Source organism: Gallinula chloropus, assembly GCF_964237585.1.
Source record: "Gallinula chloropus genome assembly, chromosome: 14".
Lineage (NCBI taxonomy): Eukaryota > Metazoa > Chordata > Aves > Gruiformes > Rallidae > Gallinula > Gallinula chloropus.
Window position 1 is genome coordinate 14,183,869 of NC_140099.1, and position 19,404 is coordinate 14,203,272.

At 41.8% G+C, this 19,404-nt stretch overlaps 1 protein-coding gene across 1 annotated transcript in view; it reads right to left on the minus strand.

Annotated features, from left to right (window-relative positions):
• The window catches only part of LOC311197032 (cytosolic phospholipase A2 beta-like), a gene marked incomplete at both ends in the record, with an annotated part of 30,379 nt that extends 11,757 nt beyond the window's left edge, over positions 1-18,622 (minus strand). Inside the window, 14 exons of the mRNA XM_084270718.1 lie at positions 82-304; positions 556-692; positions 1,675-1,810; positions 2,715-2,752; positions 3,774-3,884; positions 4,007-4,134; positions 4,490-4,553; positions 5,730-5,772; positions 7,589-7,647; positions 8,791-8,922; positions 9,622-9,758; positions 10,388-10,564; positions 11,568-11,640; positions 18,602-18,622. Coding sequence (XP_084126844.1) covers positions 82-304; positions 556-692; positions 1,675-1,810; positions 2,715-2,752; positions 3,774-3,884; positions 4,007-4,134; positions 4,490-4,553; positions 5,730-5,772; positions 7,589-7,647; positions 8,791-8,922; positions 9,622-9,758; positions 10,388-10,564; positions 11,568-11,640; positions 18,602-18,622 — 1,479 coding nt within the window. The remainder of the gene's footprint in view (positions 1-81; positions 305-555; positions 693-1,674; positions 1,811-2,714; positions 2,753-3,773; positions 3,885-4,006; positions 4,135-4,489; positions 4,554-5,729; positions 5,773-7,588; positions 7,648-8,790; positions 8,923-9,621; positions 9,759-10,387; positions 10,565-11,567; positions 11,641-18,601) is intronic.
• Positions 18,623-19,404: the final 782 nt, after the last annotated feature.

Here is a 19,404-nt window from a genome sequence, read left to right on the forward strand (position 1 = left end):
TTATATCATGCCCTCCAAGAGTAAAGCTCTAATGAAAGCGAGCAGATGTTTCCCAAATGTGTGGCAGGACCAGATACATACTCGTTCATGTAAGAACATTTCCTGAACAAGTGACCAGAGAGTTGTAAAAGATGAGACATGTCCTGCTTTTGCCCTTTCAGCGATTTCCTTGTGATAATACTTCAGGTGCTCTATAGACATAAGGTTGAGCTTGCATTTTGTCACTTGTTCTTTTACTGCCTTAAGTGGCCCCTCCAGAGTCTTCTGCGACCAGTCAGCATGCTCATACAGGTCTGCTAGGGTCCTAAAGAGCAGAAATGTGAGAAAATCATCCATTTATTTGGATTATTTTTGAAAATTACTACATTTACCCAACCAGTTGAATCAAGGAAGAGAATCCGCAAGCCTGAACTGAAGCTATAATCCAGAACCAACAATAATGGATTTAGCAGGGAATTACATTCACTCATTAACACTGTAAGACAGCACCTCTCTCATGGTGTGTACCATACTGTCACAGGAATTCCAAACACAAATCTCATTTTTTGTACTCACCATGTGGAGCCAGAAGCCCCAGTGATGTAGGTAACACAGTCCAACAGATTTAGCTTCTGAAGAGCTAAAAGGTGGCCAAACATCGCTGACATTGCTCTGAGGCCTCCACCTGTTGCCATAACAGCTATCACTGGGACCTGTTCAAAACATAAGTATTATCTTCACAAAGTTACTTGGTTGCCTACTTGGAAAGGTCAAATTACAGGTCTGATAATTTCCTCAACGGACTTAATTGGAGGACAATGAAATTAAATCAATATTCAGCCAGCCTGTACCAGTACCTTCTTTAAATTATCCTCCAGTGGGTTCCCTTAACCCCAAAGCTCGGACAAGTTTGAACAATTTAAACTGTCCTCCTTCTCCTTGTTCCTTGTAATTAGAGTTGCAATGCTTCATAACAGATAATGATTTTATTTCATTATAAGTAAGTAATAAAAATTGCAATAAATGTAATTAAGGATGGATTCAAGGAAGTCCTGTGCAGAGTTAAGAAAAAAAAATTACACAAACAAAATTATTCTTTGGACAGCATCCATTCCACAAATGTAATTCCAGCAAGAAAATAAATGTTCACTGAAAGATTCATGCTGGATCTTGGCAAGAAAACATATTTCAGCTAGAGCTGGTTATAAAATGTTCTTTCTCCACCCTAAAGAACTTTCATATTTTTGTGAAAAGTGTTCTGAAAATGAAAAAAAAGAAGCCTAAAGAAGGAAGATGACAATGGTTTCATAACTATCTATGTGAGGTGAATTTCAAATACTCCCATTCTCCTACTTTTTTCGGTGGTCTGGCTAGTCTGTGTCTAACACAATGTACCAGTGCCTCTTAGCTTGCTGACCCGCTGTATCATGCTGTTGGAAACAATGGCTTTGAAGACTGCTGTATTATATCCTTGGGAATTTGACCCATGGAATGGGGGCATAAATAGCTGAGCTGAGATTTTAGCTGAGTATGGGATATGCCATATCATATATCACTGAGAATTCCTGTTCTGCTGCCATTCAAATCACCAGGTTTGTCATTAACATGCAAAAAACTACCAGAAATTTTGTGGGAAGTTCTGCCAAACCTAATTCAATAGACCCACACCCCATCCTTAGATTCCCACTCACAGACCTCATGTCCATGCAGATCTCTTTCCAGGTGAAGAACCCTTTTCAGGGCACTGGCAACCACTCTCTTCCTTTTTTGCAAGAATTCTTGCTCTTCTTGGCACAGATCATACCCTAAGCGCACATCTAGTTTATCTGTGCTGAAACATAAACAAAACCAGGGCCACGGGGTTGGCATTTAAAATATATATTCATCTATTTTCAGCAACTCCAGTATCCTAAATATCATTAAAGAAATCAGTATTCACTCTTCAGACTTAAGAGACAGAAATGCAGCTTCCAGTTTCAAAGAAATTGGCTGCTTTTATTCTGTATGTCTCTATTGCTGTTGCAGTCTAAGTTTTACAGCCAGCTAAGGACAGAAAATGTGAAAAAAAAGAGAGGCTTCTTTGTGACTTTCAGTAGCCTTGTAAGCTGAATCCTTTCTATTTCTGCTTCATTTCTGAGCTAAGGGTGATTTGAACCTAACACGTCCTTTCGCGGGGATTTGTACCACAGATTTACACAGGAACAGCACAGTGAGAAAGACGTTCAAATAACATTTGCATAGTTTTCATCTGTCCCATTATTTTACAGGGTAACATTTTTGTCTTCCCTAGCTTCTGCCTCTTTCTGTTGATATCACCAGAACCACGAATCTATTTTCTTAGGATTCTTTTGCATGGTTCGAGCACTGTATGGACTCCACACAGTTTGCTCATCTCAAATTCCCTTTTCCCTCTGTGTCCTTTCCCACTTCTGCGTCTCTTCTGAAGAAGGCTCCAATCAGATTTCGGTTCTTTGATGCAATGGACACTCAGTGACTAAGTTCCTCATTCTTTGAAACTCTCATAATTATTTTTTTGCATCTTGGCATGACTCGTTTGCCCCAAGGATATTTAACTTTGATCTATCATGGTGACTCTTCAATGGTGACTTAACCATTGTTATATTTTGCCCCTGGTCTCATGCATTCCTTGTATCTAACTAAAGGATACTCCATTCTAGAATTCACAGTTCAAAGAGCAGTAAGACCTTCATGGAAAAAAACCCCAGTCCTCTTACCAATCATTTAGTTGTAGGTACAACTGCAGCGGCACATTCTGTCAACAAAGAAACCAGAGCAGGAAGGTAAATGACCAGGAAAAACACAAGTTTTCAAATACAGATTTTCAGTACCTCCCAGAATGCCCCACCACTTCCACCCTTGTATGCAGTTTGTTGAGAAAATGTAGCAGGAAGGAGAAGGAAAGCAGCTAAACAGCAAAGATATTTCACAGACAAGCAAAAGGGGCAGAAGGAGTCAAAGTGGCTAGATGAACCCAGCTGTGAAACAGGATTCCTTCCTCACTGTGAATATACCTCCATGAACTATCCTAACCCAGCAGCAGTACCATGTTGCTCTGCTCCTGCTCTTTAGGATGAAGAGCAGCAGCCAGACAGTGATAGAAGGGGAAACACAAGTCACTACATCCTTCCAAAGAGCTACTGGAGGTAAAAGAGACCAGAGGGGTAGGGAATCACTAGTGGCAAAACAGACATCCATTCTCCCTTCTCTTCATGGGAAAGGCTGCTGAGAAATTCTTACCCTATTTTTGCCTCCCGTCTGCCGTAAGGTGTGGGGAAGGATGTCTGGCTACTGTTAGCAGATTCATCTGGCCACACAACAGCATTGCCACTGCTTTTAAAGCAACTTGGAGTTGTTTTTCTCCACCAGTTACCATCCTAACTGTACGCATAAAAGAATGTGACATAATTGTTCTCTGAGAGTAAGATTCAACTTGTCTAACTTTAGCCATCTCAAATGTATATATGTATAGATTGAGCTAGCCAAAGCCTAGCCTGGAGTATTGAATTTTCTCCTTTAACCGTGTATGGACAGCAGAGGTTGGTCTGAAATGCATCTAAAACTGGCCAGGATGATTTCCTAATCACTGATTTTATTAACAGAAGATTGTTAGTTCTCTGAGAAATTTAAACTTTTTCACAGCAAACCTGGATTTGCCCAAGATTGTCACTCAGACTTACTTATTGATTTCTTTTTAAAAGAATGTTCTGGTGTTAAATACTGAGGGCTACTCTACTCTTCTCTCCAAAAGATCATACAAAAGGTGAAGCACTTACATGTCTTACAGGGAGGGTTACTTTCACTTTATGTCCAACAGGGAGAAATTTCAGTGGTACTGTTAAGGTGTCACTTAAATTGCTATTGTCATCTTCCTTATCAGAAACTTTCTGCAGAGAAAAAAAAACATGGGTTTTATTCACAGAATAGGAACAATCCAGCTCTTTACTCTTTTGGTGACACTGGAAAGAGGCAAGCCATAGGAAAGGTGGTACTGGATACTGCCCATTACCTGCAGCCTGACTTTGAGGACTGGCTCCCAAGCCTTCATGCAGTGGAAGTAGAAAGTATCAGTGTCCTCCGTAGTCTTCTGTGTTCTCTCGTGAGATGCAGGCACCGTAAGCACCAGATTTTTACCCTCTAGTGGGAAGAGATTTGTTTAGAGAATAATACCACTGTTGGGAAAAAGCCAGCTAACAGAGCTGGCAGACTTTCTGCTGGAGTCATTCCCTATCCTCTGACAGGAGACTGGTACTGTTGCCTTCACCCCATAGCTTGGAGTGCTCCCCCAGTCAGCACTCCCAGACTTCCACAGCAAAGTCTGCTGTGTCCAGACTCAATAGCTTCCAGGAAAAACCCACAGATCAGCATTACAATATAATGGGAGGCAGCTCAGGGACTTTCACTGCATTACATTTTACCCTCCATCCTGGTCTGTGTGGTTACAATAGGATTGATTTGGCCATGCCCTCACTTCACAGAGAAATCAGTGTACCTTTCAAGTATTTCCTGCTTTCATTAATGTCCACTTGCACTTCCAAGCAGCAAACCTCACGGGACTGTACAGGAGACAGGAGAGAAAAAGTATGATGCCACATCTGCAGTAAGTAATGAAATGCCATGCAGAGAACCCCCAGCTGTAATACAGAGCCAACTAAACTGGTCTCAGTGCTGGAAGCACATGCATAAATTCAGAGCTCATCACCCCAGGGCAGTAGCCCAGTTACACTGCTTCAGAACTAGCTTGTCCATACAAAGGTGCATCACCAGAGGTTCTTATACCCATTTCAGGTTATCCCAAAAATCAGGAATCTCTCTAAAGCACAGTTACCCAAACACAGCTATGCATACCTCTGATAATTATTTAAGAAGGGTGGGGGAAAAGACCTGACGATGAGTTTCTGTGTATTGTGGCAATGATTAGTCTGCAAGGCATCTTCTCACTGGTCCTGATGTAGGGAGATCATGGATTTAGTCCACCCTCCACCTGAGTCATTCCAGTTCACCTTTAATAACTCATGCCAGGACAGTTTTCCAAGCCATTTCAGGAACAGCACATGCCAATCATTACAGCTCTTATGCCTCACACAGAAAATGAGGGGGAAAGAATAGAATATGTGTTATTTTGCCTCAGGGGTATTAAAGGCTAGCATCTGGAAATCATGTGCAGGCTGGAGTGGTTGGCACGAAGTACTTTGTACTCCTTAGCTGCTGGGCCAGCCCAAGGAGACAGGTAATGTACCATATGCTGACTAATACCAAAAGAGGACTCCGTGTTTCAATGATTAAAATAACTCTTTATTAAAAAACTAATTTCCCTGTTACATTAGATAACCTTCATATATATAATAACTACTATATTGAGTACTTACTATAGCTGCCTACAGACTCATCCCTTTTATAACCTTTGTTTTTTGGGCCACACGGCCAGTTTTTACTTTGAACACCGATAAACATGGGGTTCTGCAACATTAACAAACCCCAGCTGGGCATAAATTGACATCTGTAATATCAGAAGACCTCAAGAAGCACAGCTTCTGTTTTTGCATGGAGAGGGCAACAGCTAAGCCATTATGAATGGGACTCATCCCACATCTTTCACTTTGCAGACCATGCTCTTATCTATCATGGTAGCTTCTTTTTTTCTAGATAAAATGTCAGGCGGTTGGTAGGGAGAGGAGAGAATCAACAGGAAGGCAAAGTGACTCCAAGCTAAATTCATATGTGACCCTTACCACTAAGACATCGTTGGTGATGAGGCGCTCTGGAGGGCCAGGACTGAAAAGACAGAATAAATAAATAGATTTTTAAAACCCCAACAAACAAAAGGTGTGTAAGTATCTGGTCTTTTTTTAAAAATACTAGTTTTATGACCTTTCATTACCTGCTTAGAATTGAATATAGTTACATTAGCATCAGAATTTGTTTTCTTAAAGGCATAACACATGATAACCTGCTAAGCATATCAACCAAAATGTACCAGCCAAACAAGAAGAAACACAGGAGAGCCCACAAAAACACCAGTGCTTAAAACTATATGCTCAGGTGCAGCAGAACAAAGACTTACTGGTCTATGCAGAATCATGTCCTGCTATTACCAAATGACTTGTGAAAAGCAAAGTCTATTATTAATGGATTCTGCAAACACTTATTAGGAAAGATATTTCTGACTGTTTCAGATTATAATTTACAACCGATCACCAATGAGCAGCAAATAAGGACTAGCTCCAATCATGCTACACATGTGACTGGAAAACACAGAGGTAAGTAATAGAAAGCCTTTGTCCCAGGCACTTCACCTCGTAAGACCTAGGTCGGTCACTGAATGGATGTAGTTATTTAATACCATGAGTAACCATTAGAGTCCTACCAACAGCATCTGTCATTAAGGCCAATACTTCAATGTCACATTTGCAAGTGCTTTCATATATCTGAAAGGACCATTAAAGTTATGTAGTATGTAACCTTTGCTTTTCTGCAAAGTTCAGGGCATCTTACCAAGCACTATGTCCAGCCTTGAAACTTCTATTTCAGCTGTAGAATGTACTTAAATGTAAATAACTAGGTTTGGCTTCCAAGGATGGAGAATCCCACATAGGCCTTATAACTTGAACACTGAAAAATGTTCCTCCTGTTTCTAGCCTCGATCTACTCAGTCCAATTTCCAAACACTGCATCTTATTCTCTCCTTTTTATACACCTGGCTGTGATTGCTCTCATGTATCTGGAAGGAAATGTTTGTACCACCTCTTAAGCTATCTCTCATAGATAAATTAAATAGATTGTCTTGAGTTTCACCATGGGAGGAAATGACCAAGAATACCAGTGGGGTTTTTCCTGCAGCTTTTCAATGTTTAAGAATAAGAAGTTCCTCCTTCTAACCATGCACTTACTAAGTTTTGACTAGACTGTTTTCCTTTTTTATTTTAATTTTTTTTGTAATGCTAAATTCAAATATGCCAGAAAATATAGTGTAGCTTTGTTTTTTGTGTGATTTGTTTTTTGTAACCAAACTTGTGATAACATTTAAAAGAGAGATCAAGTGTATTGAATGGGATTTGTCCTTCTCCAGTGTTGATTACTCATTTGAGTGGGATAGTCATAACTTTATTATTTGTTGATAGTCTGTTTTTTCAGTTTAACTAAGCTATCACCTAATGGGTAACTTTTCTAACATTGTCTACATGACTCTATGTACACATCATGATAATAATACAAGACAACTTTTCTGGTCATTCAGGAACACCACAGTGATCTTGAACTTGAAGGACACCTGTTAAGTTTTACATGGATCCTGTGTGCAAGTGATCATGATGTGACAATGTTACTACATTGCCACAATCAGGATACACATGTCAAAAAGAAGGTAAAATTTGTATAAAATACATTTAAAGGCAGAATTATCTGGGAAAGGTAGGGTGAAAAACTTTGGAACAGCAATCTCAGCTCACTACTGGGAGAAGGAGATGAAAGAGGTTCCTCCCTGAGACTAGATGACCTTTAAAGGTCCGTTCCAACCTAGCATATTCTATGATTCTATGATACTATTACTCCCTGGCAGGTCCATTTCTTTCATGGTGGGAATTTTACTCACATTCTTTCCATCCAGAATTCCACTTCCAAACTTTCCCATTTTTTAGTGCACCTCTCTTTCTAAAAAGAAAAGAGTAAAGTAAATAGGGATTATTGGTGGCTGCAAGAACTCGGCAGTACAGTCATATCCAAAAAGCACTTGGCTTCCTCGTCTGTCATCTCTTCTGCTAATGTTACCCAAAAATAAAGCCATGTATTGCCTCTTTCCAAAGCCTGAAGACCACATTAATGTTCTCCTATTGTGGGTGATGTAGAATGAGATGTATTTCCAGAGATACCATCAGAGAGGGAAACCTTGACTGCAACAGAAGTACGATGGCTTTCTGCAAAGGTGGTGCGCATGGCGGAAAGGCATTGAAGCCCAGGAACAAGCGTGACTCATGTCGGTGTCATTTCCATACCCAAACCATTTAAACCCCATTCACACTGAATTCAGTGGGGATGAAGGAGGCAGGAGTACTCTGTACTGAAGTGGTTACTGAATCATTAAAGTTCCCAGTGACTCGCCCACTGGCTGAGAAGCGCATGGCAGCCTGGAGAGTCACTGGGAAGATCCGTGCTAACAGCTTCCAGCACTTGGGAAGTAGCTGTTTTTTTGGATGTGGACTGTTTCCTTCCTGCAGTGAGTATGTAGCAATACCTCAGCCACAGCTCAGCCAAGCCCGGGAGCTGTCACAGACCTACCCCAGCTTTGTTCTCTGGACAACTCTCTTTCATGGGCTCCTTAACAGAATACCAAAGATGTTAGCAGAACAGGCACCCCTTTATGATGGGCTAGAGAGATCTGAATCACTGAGAAGGAAACCCAGCACAAACACCACCAGGACAAGCCTGGAGGAGTAATTTAATCTAAGCAGTGAGTGGACTGTCTTCAATGTTTTTAATAAAAAGTTGTCATTTAAGAGGAAATGTCCTCTAAGCATTGCAAAAGTGGAACAAAGCCAAAAGTTGAGGAAGTTATTAACATACAAACATATTTTGCCCCCACAGAGATGGCAGGCATGAGAGAAGTGGCTTCAGTTTCCAAATCTGCGAAGAGAGACTTACAAAGTCACAGGAATCCAACACAATGTTGTGTTTTGATGAGGTATTGCTAATGATATGGGAAGGCATCCATTTATGCACACCAAAACCCCACTTAACATGGAAGCCAATGTGGACAATTACGTCCTGCTGGTGCCACCTTGTATCTCCACTTCTTACCTCTGATTTCAAAGCAAATGTCTCACGGAGTGTCTCCCCAGGTCTGATTCTAGCCACGTTAAAAAGAACTGTGAACTGCATGTCATCTTTGGTGAGCGGATCTTCATCACACACTGCCAATTCTAAAACGTTCTGGTAGTAGGAGAAAATAAGTAACAACTCTTACTGAGCTGCTATGACACAGAGACAGAAAGATGGTTAAAGACTTTTGCAGCTGCTTGACTAGCAGAGTAGTAAGAATAAAGACAAATGTGCTTTCCTTCAGGAGTCTGCTAATGTGGAACACCATTGTTAAACCCAACCTTGGGAAACTCATTATGCAATAGAAGAGAACTACCTATAACATAGTGTCTCCACTATCCTGAGACAGAAAAGATGTCAGTGCTCTGCTCCACGCTGAACCCCACCTCAAGGAACACACTTACTCAGTTTCTTCATCCCCAAACTTCTCTTAACTACACAGCTTAGGATAGGATTAAATTTACTGCCTGCAACACAGCAATTCCTCTATCCTTCCCTTAAAAACAGTTAAGGGAAAGCACTTCCCAAATTAACCATCCAAAATAGCCCAGATAAAACATCCACAGTACCTGTTTCTCTCAGGTGATACCAAATAGAATCTGGGCTAGCTCAGATGTAGACATTTATATCACCAATGTCTCTAACTGGCTGAGGAGCACACTACTCTGTACCTCTGCTGCTTTGTGCTGACTGGATGCAAATCCTGTTACATGAGCATTTCCTTAGCACTGTTACTCAGCAGGGTGTCAACTGAGGATTCCCAGCCAGTCAAAACGATGACAATTTTTATTTCTTTTTTTTTTTTACTACCTCAATTTCTCTCTGGATCCTAAAGTAGAAAGTCTCATTCCAGACAGGGTTGTCAGAGTTCTTGATGGTTTTGGTCTGAAGCTTTCCATTTGAAGCAGATGGCAGCCACAAGCGCACATAGCAGTCTGATGCAGTCACTGCAGCAGGAAAAAGAGTAAAAAACTTATGCCAATATGATAGATGAAAAGTAGGGTAAGGCCATGATTCTGGGGACTAATAATTAATACTACTTTTAAAAAGAAAAATAAGTGCAGAGCATATCAGCTGGAAGCAACCAAGGAAAACCCTCTTGGTTACCACAAACTGCAAATGTACACATGCACACACAGAAAACACTAAGAGCCGTGTTTCCCACATGAAGAGAAAGGTTTAAAGATCCCACTGACCATTCATCAGGCATATTCCCTACAATGTCAGCCAACTAATGTTAAAAAGGTTTAACTGAAACTAGAGCTAGTTCCAAAAAGTGCTGTTAGGATGATTACAGGAAAGGAGGATGCATATTACAGAGGTGACCAGAGAAGACTGGCTTGTTCAGTCTAGCAACACAAACATGCGGAAGGGATGTGATGGTTGTCTAGAAGGGTTAGGTACTAGAGAAAATCTCTTGGAGCTAAACACCAGTGTAGGCCCAAGACCACAAGGGCATGAAGAAGCCAGGAGTCTTCATCTCACTTCCAGCCTACATCTATTCCTGAGGGTTAGTGCAGTCAGTCCCTCGTGCAGCCGTCCTTTGGGAAGAGCCAGGGTGGGAAAGTGCATTTACTTTGTGAAGCTTGACAGCGGTGTGAAAGGAAATCTCCAAGGTGATGTCTTTCAGAGCTGGAATCTGGACTTGACTGGAGGTGTCTACTGCAGCCCGAGATGCCTAAATACTTCAGACTGGTATCAAGCAGTGAATAACATTGCCCCGCAAGGTTTTGGCAGGAAAGTGGAACTGTCCCTTCAATAGAGTAGATAGAAGAGATCATTGAAACTCAGAAATACAGGCCTCATCACACTACCACCTTTCTAGTGTCCACCTCTGTGTGTTGCTATGTGGCATTTGCCATAGGAGTACAGGGATCGCAGTTACTCAGCTAACAGGGGATTCACTCCCTCTTTGTCTCCCCTGCATCCAGTCTTGGCCAAGGTTGTGCTCAGCCCTGCACGGCAAGATGTGAATGGTCTCAGCTGTAACTCAAGTAACTTGCTGCAAAATGACACTTTTTTGGCAGAACACGCTAGAGGAATGCACAGGCCAGAGGTTTCAAGAGCACAAGAAAAGGCAGCTCATGGTCTCTGTCCTGAATGAGGAACCCATCTGAGACGTCTGCAAAAACAGCAGCTGAATGGCTGGTCCACAGTACACCATGAGAAGGAGCCATAGGAGACTGTGAGGATGAGATAATGAGTTAAAGTTGTATATGGAAGTACACAGAAAACTCTGGTTTGATGCACGTTCAGTGTGTGCTTAGGGCTGGATCTGTAGAGGCCCTCCTTAACCAGAAATTATCCACATAATTTAATAGGATCGATCATCTGAGGACAGTACATATGCCAAATGATACCGCATTTTAGAAGGGTTGAAATTCTCCAATTTACACATGTAATTGATACATTTCAATACAATATGTGGCCTCTGTGGCAAAACTCCAGTTCACTGTATGATTTATAGCAATTATGACCATGGAAACCAAACAGCTCCCAACAGATTTACAGCTTGCAGTGTCCTCACATATGGTCTACCTTCCCTTGTTGGTCCAGGAAATTCATCTGGAGATCTCAGTTTTTACCAGTTCCTTGAAATGCTACTAGATATGTCCTCAAATCTCCTGATGCCCTGGAATTAGTGCTTCTATTGCTGTGCTTTATGTATGTTGCTTGTATGCCTTCAGAACTTAGGAAACACTGCTCGCTGTGTTAATGCCGGAGGTGACTAAAACCACAATCAAACCACAACTCACATAGGTCTCTTGACTTGATGTTCTTAGCTTGTATGATTCTTACAGAAAGCATGTGGATGGGGCAAAACTTCATCTGCAGAAAAAAGAAATACAATTAGTTTTATTGGCTCAGAATACAAACCCAGTATAAATTTTAAACAGTACAGCAGACAGTTGGTGCTTCTGTGTGTTTGAAATGAGGAGACCACCCTGGAGTGGAATCCTAGCATCTCCTGAGTTGGAAGGGACCCCTAAGGATCATCAAGTCCAACTCCTGGCTCCACACAGGGCCAGCCAAGTCAGAGCATGGGACTGAGCACAGCATCCAGGAGCTTCTTGACCCCAGCCAAGCTTGAAGCTGTGACCACTTCCCTGGGGAGCCTGTTCCAGTGCCAACCATCCTCTCTGTAAAGAACCTGTTCCTAATATCCAACCTAAGTACATCACTAAGATGACAGCATGATTGCCCACCAGGCTGTTTGTTAAGTAGTTTGAGTAAGTGAAGACAGAGAAAGAAAACACAGACCGGGACAACTGTATGGAAAGCTGCCCTAGTCACCCGGAGGTGCCTTTTTCATACAACCTGATGCATGAGTGGCCATGGTGATGGTTGTACTGCCAACCCGCCCAGGGTCCTGTGCCACAGGTAGCTTAAATCTGTGCTTTTAGAAGGCAATACTAGGAACTTCCAGCTGCCTGGCAGAGCACTGGTAACTACCATGTCCTGACTGGTGTCAAAGTGCTCTAAAATCCTCAGACATTTTGTCCCAACTAGGGCTAAGTTTTCATGACACTCCTAAGTAGGCCAAGCCCACCCAAAGGCATATAGAGGAATGGACTTTGAGTGAATGGACCATAGGCCCAGCAGAGGCCCTTCAGATGAAGAAAAAAGTGTCCTTCTTTGGAGGCATAATCTCACTGAATCATTAGTTATGAAAATCCATACTGCGAATGGAACTGCTTCCCTTCCAGACATGAGCTTTATTTCTACCATAGGCAAGCTATCATTGCAGCACTTATTTCAAGGTACTTATTTCTAACTGTTACAAAGAATTAAGCTTCCCAACCTAAATTGGTCGGGAAATATTTGCCATTTTCAAAAGATGTTCTGATAAACCTGAATGAACACATCTATACAGACATGTGATGATCTTAATACCAAAACCAGGAACGTTTCCTTTTTTTTTTTTTCCATATTGGAACATTTAAATTTCTTCTTCATTTTCTGTTGAATGTTTTACATGTTTTTTTGCATATTAGCATGGATTGTCAGCAATAACATATAGTCCTGCTACCACTAATAAATTAAAACAAGAGCACACCAAATTGGAAGTGTTTCATTAGTTTGAATGGCAGCTTAAACTACACATTGACCTGAAACATCATACCTATTTCCCCAAATGAGAGCATCCCATTACACTGTAACGAATAATTTCACAATTTCCTTTTGAAAATTAGTACTGGAATTAATTTTCCTGACACTGAAATTATTAACTCTTAGAGATACAAAGAGCTGAGGAAGGAAGAACTTTTCTATCGCAGTCACTCACTACAGTTAGTCTGAAATTCTTTTAAAATGGGGTGGGGACTACTGGACCTGTTTATTAGAGATGAGAATACCATTCATTTAGTTTCACTCAGTGTTGTTCAGAGGTAAACTACCTTATATCAATAGAGGCTTAATATTCAGTTTTATGATGTCATTTTTAAAGTTATATCATATTTCAATTCAGATTAATATCCAAGACTCATCCTGATCAGAGAAAGCCTGTTGTTAAACCTACACAATCCCAGATTTCTCTGTCTCTTGGCCTCTTAATGGCTGGTTGAAACACTTCTTGTATAAAAATGCAAGACACATTTGTTCTTGCGTGACAAGAACCATTTCTATTCTTACTCTACACTTGATCTTGGCCAAAATGCTGAGAAGCAGTCTTGTTTTCCTCCAATTAGAGACCCACACATTTAAAACCTTCTGAGGATGATGCATTAAAGACTTTACAAGTTCCAGTTGGGACACTTCCGTATTATTCCAGTTGCCCACTGAAAGAATTTGACTCTAATTTTCCTGTGCAAATAGTTATTTAACATAGAAGCACCAACTGGAACACTCGGTCAGCATTCCTAGTAGGTTTCATTAACACAAAATATCGGATTATGTAGCCAATTATAGAGCTGACTTGTTTTAATTAATATGTTAATCCAGTGTTATTTTGTAATCCACTTCCCCCCCTTGCTCAACAGAAGCCCAAACCATTCTCAGGGTCTGCCTTCACCGGAGAAATGGATGTTGGTGTAGTATTTGCTTTGACCCTTTTGTGATGAAAATTTCCTAACTGCTTATAAAAGTGATGCATCTGCATTTCATCATCAAGAGCACTCTCAGTTCTGATAGGTGTCACGTTTTCTAGAGCCAGAGAGCCTCGCTCCTCCTCCCTTCCCCTTTCAACAGCAATCACTTCCCTTAAATGTGTCAACATCTGTCTGCTGATGGAAATATCAAAGATGACGGTTCATAACTTCTGCTTCAGTGCAGCTTAGATCCTGTGTTAATGCAAGGTAAAAGATGATGGGTAAAGGTGGCCATAATTAACTCTACAGGCCATGCAAATCCCACTCCCATGACTGCATCCCCAAGCAGCACTACAGGCTTTTGGGAAGACTGGCTGAAGAGCTGTCAGGCAGAGAAGGACCTGGGGGTGTTGGTTGACTGCAGGTGGAACATGAGCCAGCAGTGTGCCCAGGTAGCCAGGGAAGCCAATGGCATCCTGGCTTGTATCAAAAATAGTGTGGCCAGTAGGGCTGGGGAGGGGATTGTGCCCCTGTACTGGGCATTGGTGAGGCTGCACCTCGAGTGCTGGGTCCAGTTCTGGGCTCCTCACCATAAGAAGGACATTGAGGTCCTGGAGCGAGTCCAGAGAAGGGCAACCAGGCTGGGGAAGGGGCTGGAGGGCAAATCCTATGAGGACCGGCTGAGGGAGCTGGGGGTGTTCAGCCTGGAGAAGAGGAGGCTGAGGGGAGACCTTATCACCACCTACAACTACCTGCCAGGAGGGTGCAGAGAGGTGGGCGATGGTCTCTTCAGCCAGGTGACAGGAGATGGGACAAGGGGAAATGGCACGAAGCTGCCCCAGGGCAGGGTCAGATCAGATGTTAGGAAAAAAATTCTTCCCTGAAAGAGTTGTCAGGGCCTGGCACAGGCTGCCCAGGGAGGGGGTTGAGTCACTGACCCTGGGTGTGTTTAACAGACGGGTAGATGAGGTGCTCAAGGATATGGTTTAGCTCAGGATGGGAACAGTTGGACTCAGTGATCTTAAAAGTCTTTGCCAACCTTGTGATTCTGTGACTGTGGTTATTCCAGCCTGTGATAGCCATTCACACCTGGGCTAACTCTTTCTCTTTTTTTTCATCAGAAAAAAGCAGAGCTAGTTTTTCTTCTACAATGATCCAGAGCAGACTATTAGGGTCTAAAGTAACATCCTTGCCCAAAAAATGCTGGCACTCCAGAACACTCTTATAAAAAAACCAATTCCAGTTACGACACCCCTTGCTATTTTCAGACCATGAACAGCAACACGTCATGTCACAATTAATGCAAATTGAGAAGCACAGGCACTGTATCCAGACAGCTCGCGACAGTCGCACGGCTGTACTGGTTCTGCTTTTTAGTTCGCTTCCTTGGGAGAACCCGAGTTTCTTGCACAGGCACACAGAGAGTAACAAGACTCCTCTGTAAATATCCAAAGTAGCTTTTCCAGATGCACATAATTCTAGGTTTTTTTTCTGGAAAATTAGTAGTGTTGCATTGAGACCAACGACAGAGTGCCGGATTCAGCTACCTGTGTGTGTTTGCATGTCCAGAGTCCCAGAGAGTAGGCTAAAAATGGAGAAGATTAACAACAACCAACAAAAAACCCCCAAGCTTCTTTTTACTTGATAGCACTTAGCACTAAGCTACATTTCTGTACTCTCAATGCAATTTTGGGGGGGAGCCATTTCAGGACCAAAATACAGACAAGTCAACATAGAGAGGAGATAAAACCAGAATAGCAGAGTTGCCACAGCTGGGTCAAACCTTAAAAACCTGAAAATTTACATCTGTTGCCAACATATCACTGATTCTTGTAATACACATTTGCTGACCTACTCTCTGGCTTCCAGAGAACAGTCAGTCAGCTTCAGGAAGACACATAATACTCCTATTTACAGGTATTTAGTTACTTCAAGGTTCATCCCAAAAAGACAACTTTGGGAGAATGAAATATTCTCAAAGCTCATTAATACTGAGAAGTAGACCAAGATGGTCTTTGGATGGCAGTGAAAGAAGGAAAACCTACTAACACCTCCTATCTTTGATTTCACTCTTTACTGCCCCTTCATGCTGCTCCTGGAACAAGATCTCATGGCTACCTTCACTAGAAAGTTATTCTGCTAGGGGTATTTCCTACAGAGCCTGGCAGTCTGGGAAACTTCCCATCACCACCTCTTTTTTTTTCCCCTTTTTCTTTTAAAAAAACCCCAAACAAACCAAAACCCAAACCCCCTTGTTTTGTACATCTTAGAAGGCTGATTGGAATCCCTGGATTCCACCTCGCCTGCACCAAACCTAAGCAGTTCTCTGAGCAGAGTTACCACCATGGGATAACGTCAAATTATATGAGGTTTTAGATGAGGACATCCTGTAAACAGCTGTAAGATTTATCACTCAGCTTTATCAATATCCTTCAGACATGAATAATCACTTCCTTTCATGGATTACTTTTTCTTTCTCCAGTGGTGTACTAGAAACAGTACAATACCTTATGTTCAGCATCTCACACCAAATGTAATCATTGGGCAGATCACTATTTATTTTATCTTAGACAGTAAGGATTTAGTTCAACTATACTTGGCAACGTATCAATTAGGGTAAAAGCTATAAAATTATAAAGTATAAGCTTCATGACCAGCCTGGCTAGCACACTGTAGCACACAGATTCTTTAACATCTAATACAGGCTGAGTTTGTTAGCACTCTCCCACCAGATAGAGTACTGCTAGCAATTTGCCCTTCAAACAAGCTCCCTATTTTCATTAAAATTAGAGGAATGCAAAGTTCTGGTGGGAAAAGCAACTGACTGAAGAAATATGCAAGTCCAGGAGAAAGGATAGAAGGAGAAAGCATGAATATGAAAGCTTCATTTTCCTTGGGGGAATCACAGTTATCCAAAATCTTATCACTGGAAGTTGAATACTTAGCGAGCAAATCTAATTTGCCTTAGGAGCATTTACTGTAAATCCATGTCATCACTGATGGATTGTTTCAAGTGTCATTGTGGATTTGGGATGTTCTATCAGTCACCTCTTTACATGTAGGAGTGTCTCACAGGGCTTTTTACTGACAGAATTTCTGAGTATTTTACCACATAAAAATCATCCCATGGTTCACAAAATAGGAGTGCTAAAGAGCAATTGTTCTTGTCTGAGCAGAAGAAACGACCCCATTAAGAATATCAAAAGCATTCCCAGCAAGTTGTAAATGAATATCATCCATTACTTCTGTGCCAGTTTGGTAGGTTTTTTAAATAGCAAAAACTTATCTGGGAGACTTTTAGTAGGTCTTTCTAGATAATTCAAAATGTCCACACTTTTCTAAACAACTTGCAAAGCAAACAAAAAACAGACCACAGAACCATTCTGTTCTCATTTCTGTCTCTATTTACCAATTTACACATAGTGAAACAGGCATTTGCCTGGCAGAGCTACCTGCAGTATTGAATGAATCTCCTTCCCTGGGAGCAGAAGGTTTCTGACCTGAAGCTATGCTTGTACTCTTAACTTTTTCCTGTGCTGCCGATATAGTTCTATCCTTGTGGAACAGCAGCTGCAGCGTTAGGATGAAACGCAAGAACTTTCCCTGGATTTCAGACCTTCCAGATAAAACTCTACCTAAGCTACCTACTTATCTATCACATCCAGAATTATCTTCTTAGATACAACATTGATATTTAACATTGATAGATAATGTTTATACCTAGCACGTAGATAGATCAGATACAAATTTTATCCAGAGAGGACATTAAATTTGCCATTTATACTCTTTGTCCTAGGCATCCAAAGGTTGAATATTTCCAATCTATCATTTGAACCATCTGTTCAAGCTACTCCCGACGCTCTGACTTCCCTTGTAAATATCACCATGGCACAAGTACAATAAGCATTATACTTAATGATTCTCTATAAGCCATAACACGTAAAATTGTTTCTCACTGTAATTAAAACCCGCGAACGCTCATGTTTCTTTTAATTGCTGCAAAACTTGATGTAGGGTTTGATACAGAAAGAGGCTCGTTCGTAATTAACTTGCATCTTGCATTTACGACCCCACATCCATTACTTTTTGAAGATGTATACGAGAAAAGAACTTTCAGGGGAAGGATTCTGTTGATTTGTGCTAAAATCTATCAGTTTAAATCTCGGAATGGAGCTTACTGTTAGTAAAAATCGAGTCCAGACATGAAATAGTTCCACTAGAATCACAGACGCTGTAAACATTACATTAAAGATAGCTAAATCAGTCAAATAGCTCATTAGAACTCTTCCCTGCAGCTAAAGTAATATAACTTATGGTTTGTTGCTAGAAAAAGCTGCTGTTTTGGGGTTGTTTTTTTAGCTAGGGCACGCAAGGAACATGTGCTATCCTGAGAAGAACATGCAGCAAGGGCTCGAGCACTTTCATTTTGCAGTGAGGTAAACTCATCAAAGGCCAGCCCTCTGGTTCTTCCTGGTGTTCACTCCAGCGTGTGCACCTCACGATAAAAGAAAAAGGCCACGTCTGACCCAGAGCCAGAGCCAAAGCTCGCTCACACGCTTGTTGCAGCGAGGCAAAAGGGGGAAACCCGTACATTCCCAAAGCTGCAGATGACCCTGCCAACGCCGCGCCGGCGGCAGTTCATCTCTGCGTCTCCGGAGACGCAAAGAGGAGGGAGTTTGCTGAAGAGAACCTGAGCTGGGGTGGGGGTGACCCCACAGCAAGGCGCTGGGGCACAGGGAAGCGTGGAGCCGCAATTCTCTTACCTTGGCTGGTGGGCTCCCCATGACACACAAGATGGCGACAGCGACAGCAAAGCCAATTTGGGTAACAGATCTGTCAGCTGACAAACACGCTCACAGCTTGTTGTTGCTGCTGAAATAACCTGAAGGACACATATAATTTATACAGGCACTGAGCTCCACCCTCCACTTCCTCTGTGTGGAGAAGAGTCTGCCTACGTCTGAGAGGGAAAGATCTGCAATGTCAGGGGTGAGAGGAAAGCGGCAGTTACCACATCTCTGCCTGGAACTTTAGTACCTGTCACAATTTGTTATTGCCTCAGTATTGTCCCTCCAGGTTTCTGGTTGGATTTTGCCATGTTCAGAAATTCCATCTCTTCCATCTATCTAGTCAGGACCTGAATTTCCAGCACTTTTTAAGTTCTTCCACAAAATACTCCAGGAAAAAAAAACAAGTAATAAATAAGGGAGGGGACAGACGAATCTCACCTATTAAAATTTCTGGTGCAAGACCAACCCATTTCCAAACGCTCTTTTCAACTCTTCCTACAATACAAACTTGCCTTAATATATCTATTATTGGGAATCTTTCTGACAACCAGCAAATCAAGTGTCCTTACCTTGAAGTACCTCCCAGGTGATTACCTGTCAAATGCAGAGATGCTGGTGAAACTGAGATAAATATTGGTAGGGAAAGGGAAAGCTGCATACCTTCTGGTATTTTTCCTCATACACACTTATAAGAAGAACATGACATGACAGTCCCCAGCTCCCCATCCTCACCAAGCCTCTCCACACAACCAGTGGATGCCTTACACTGGTGGAGA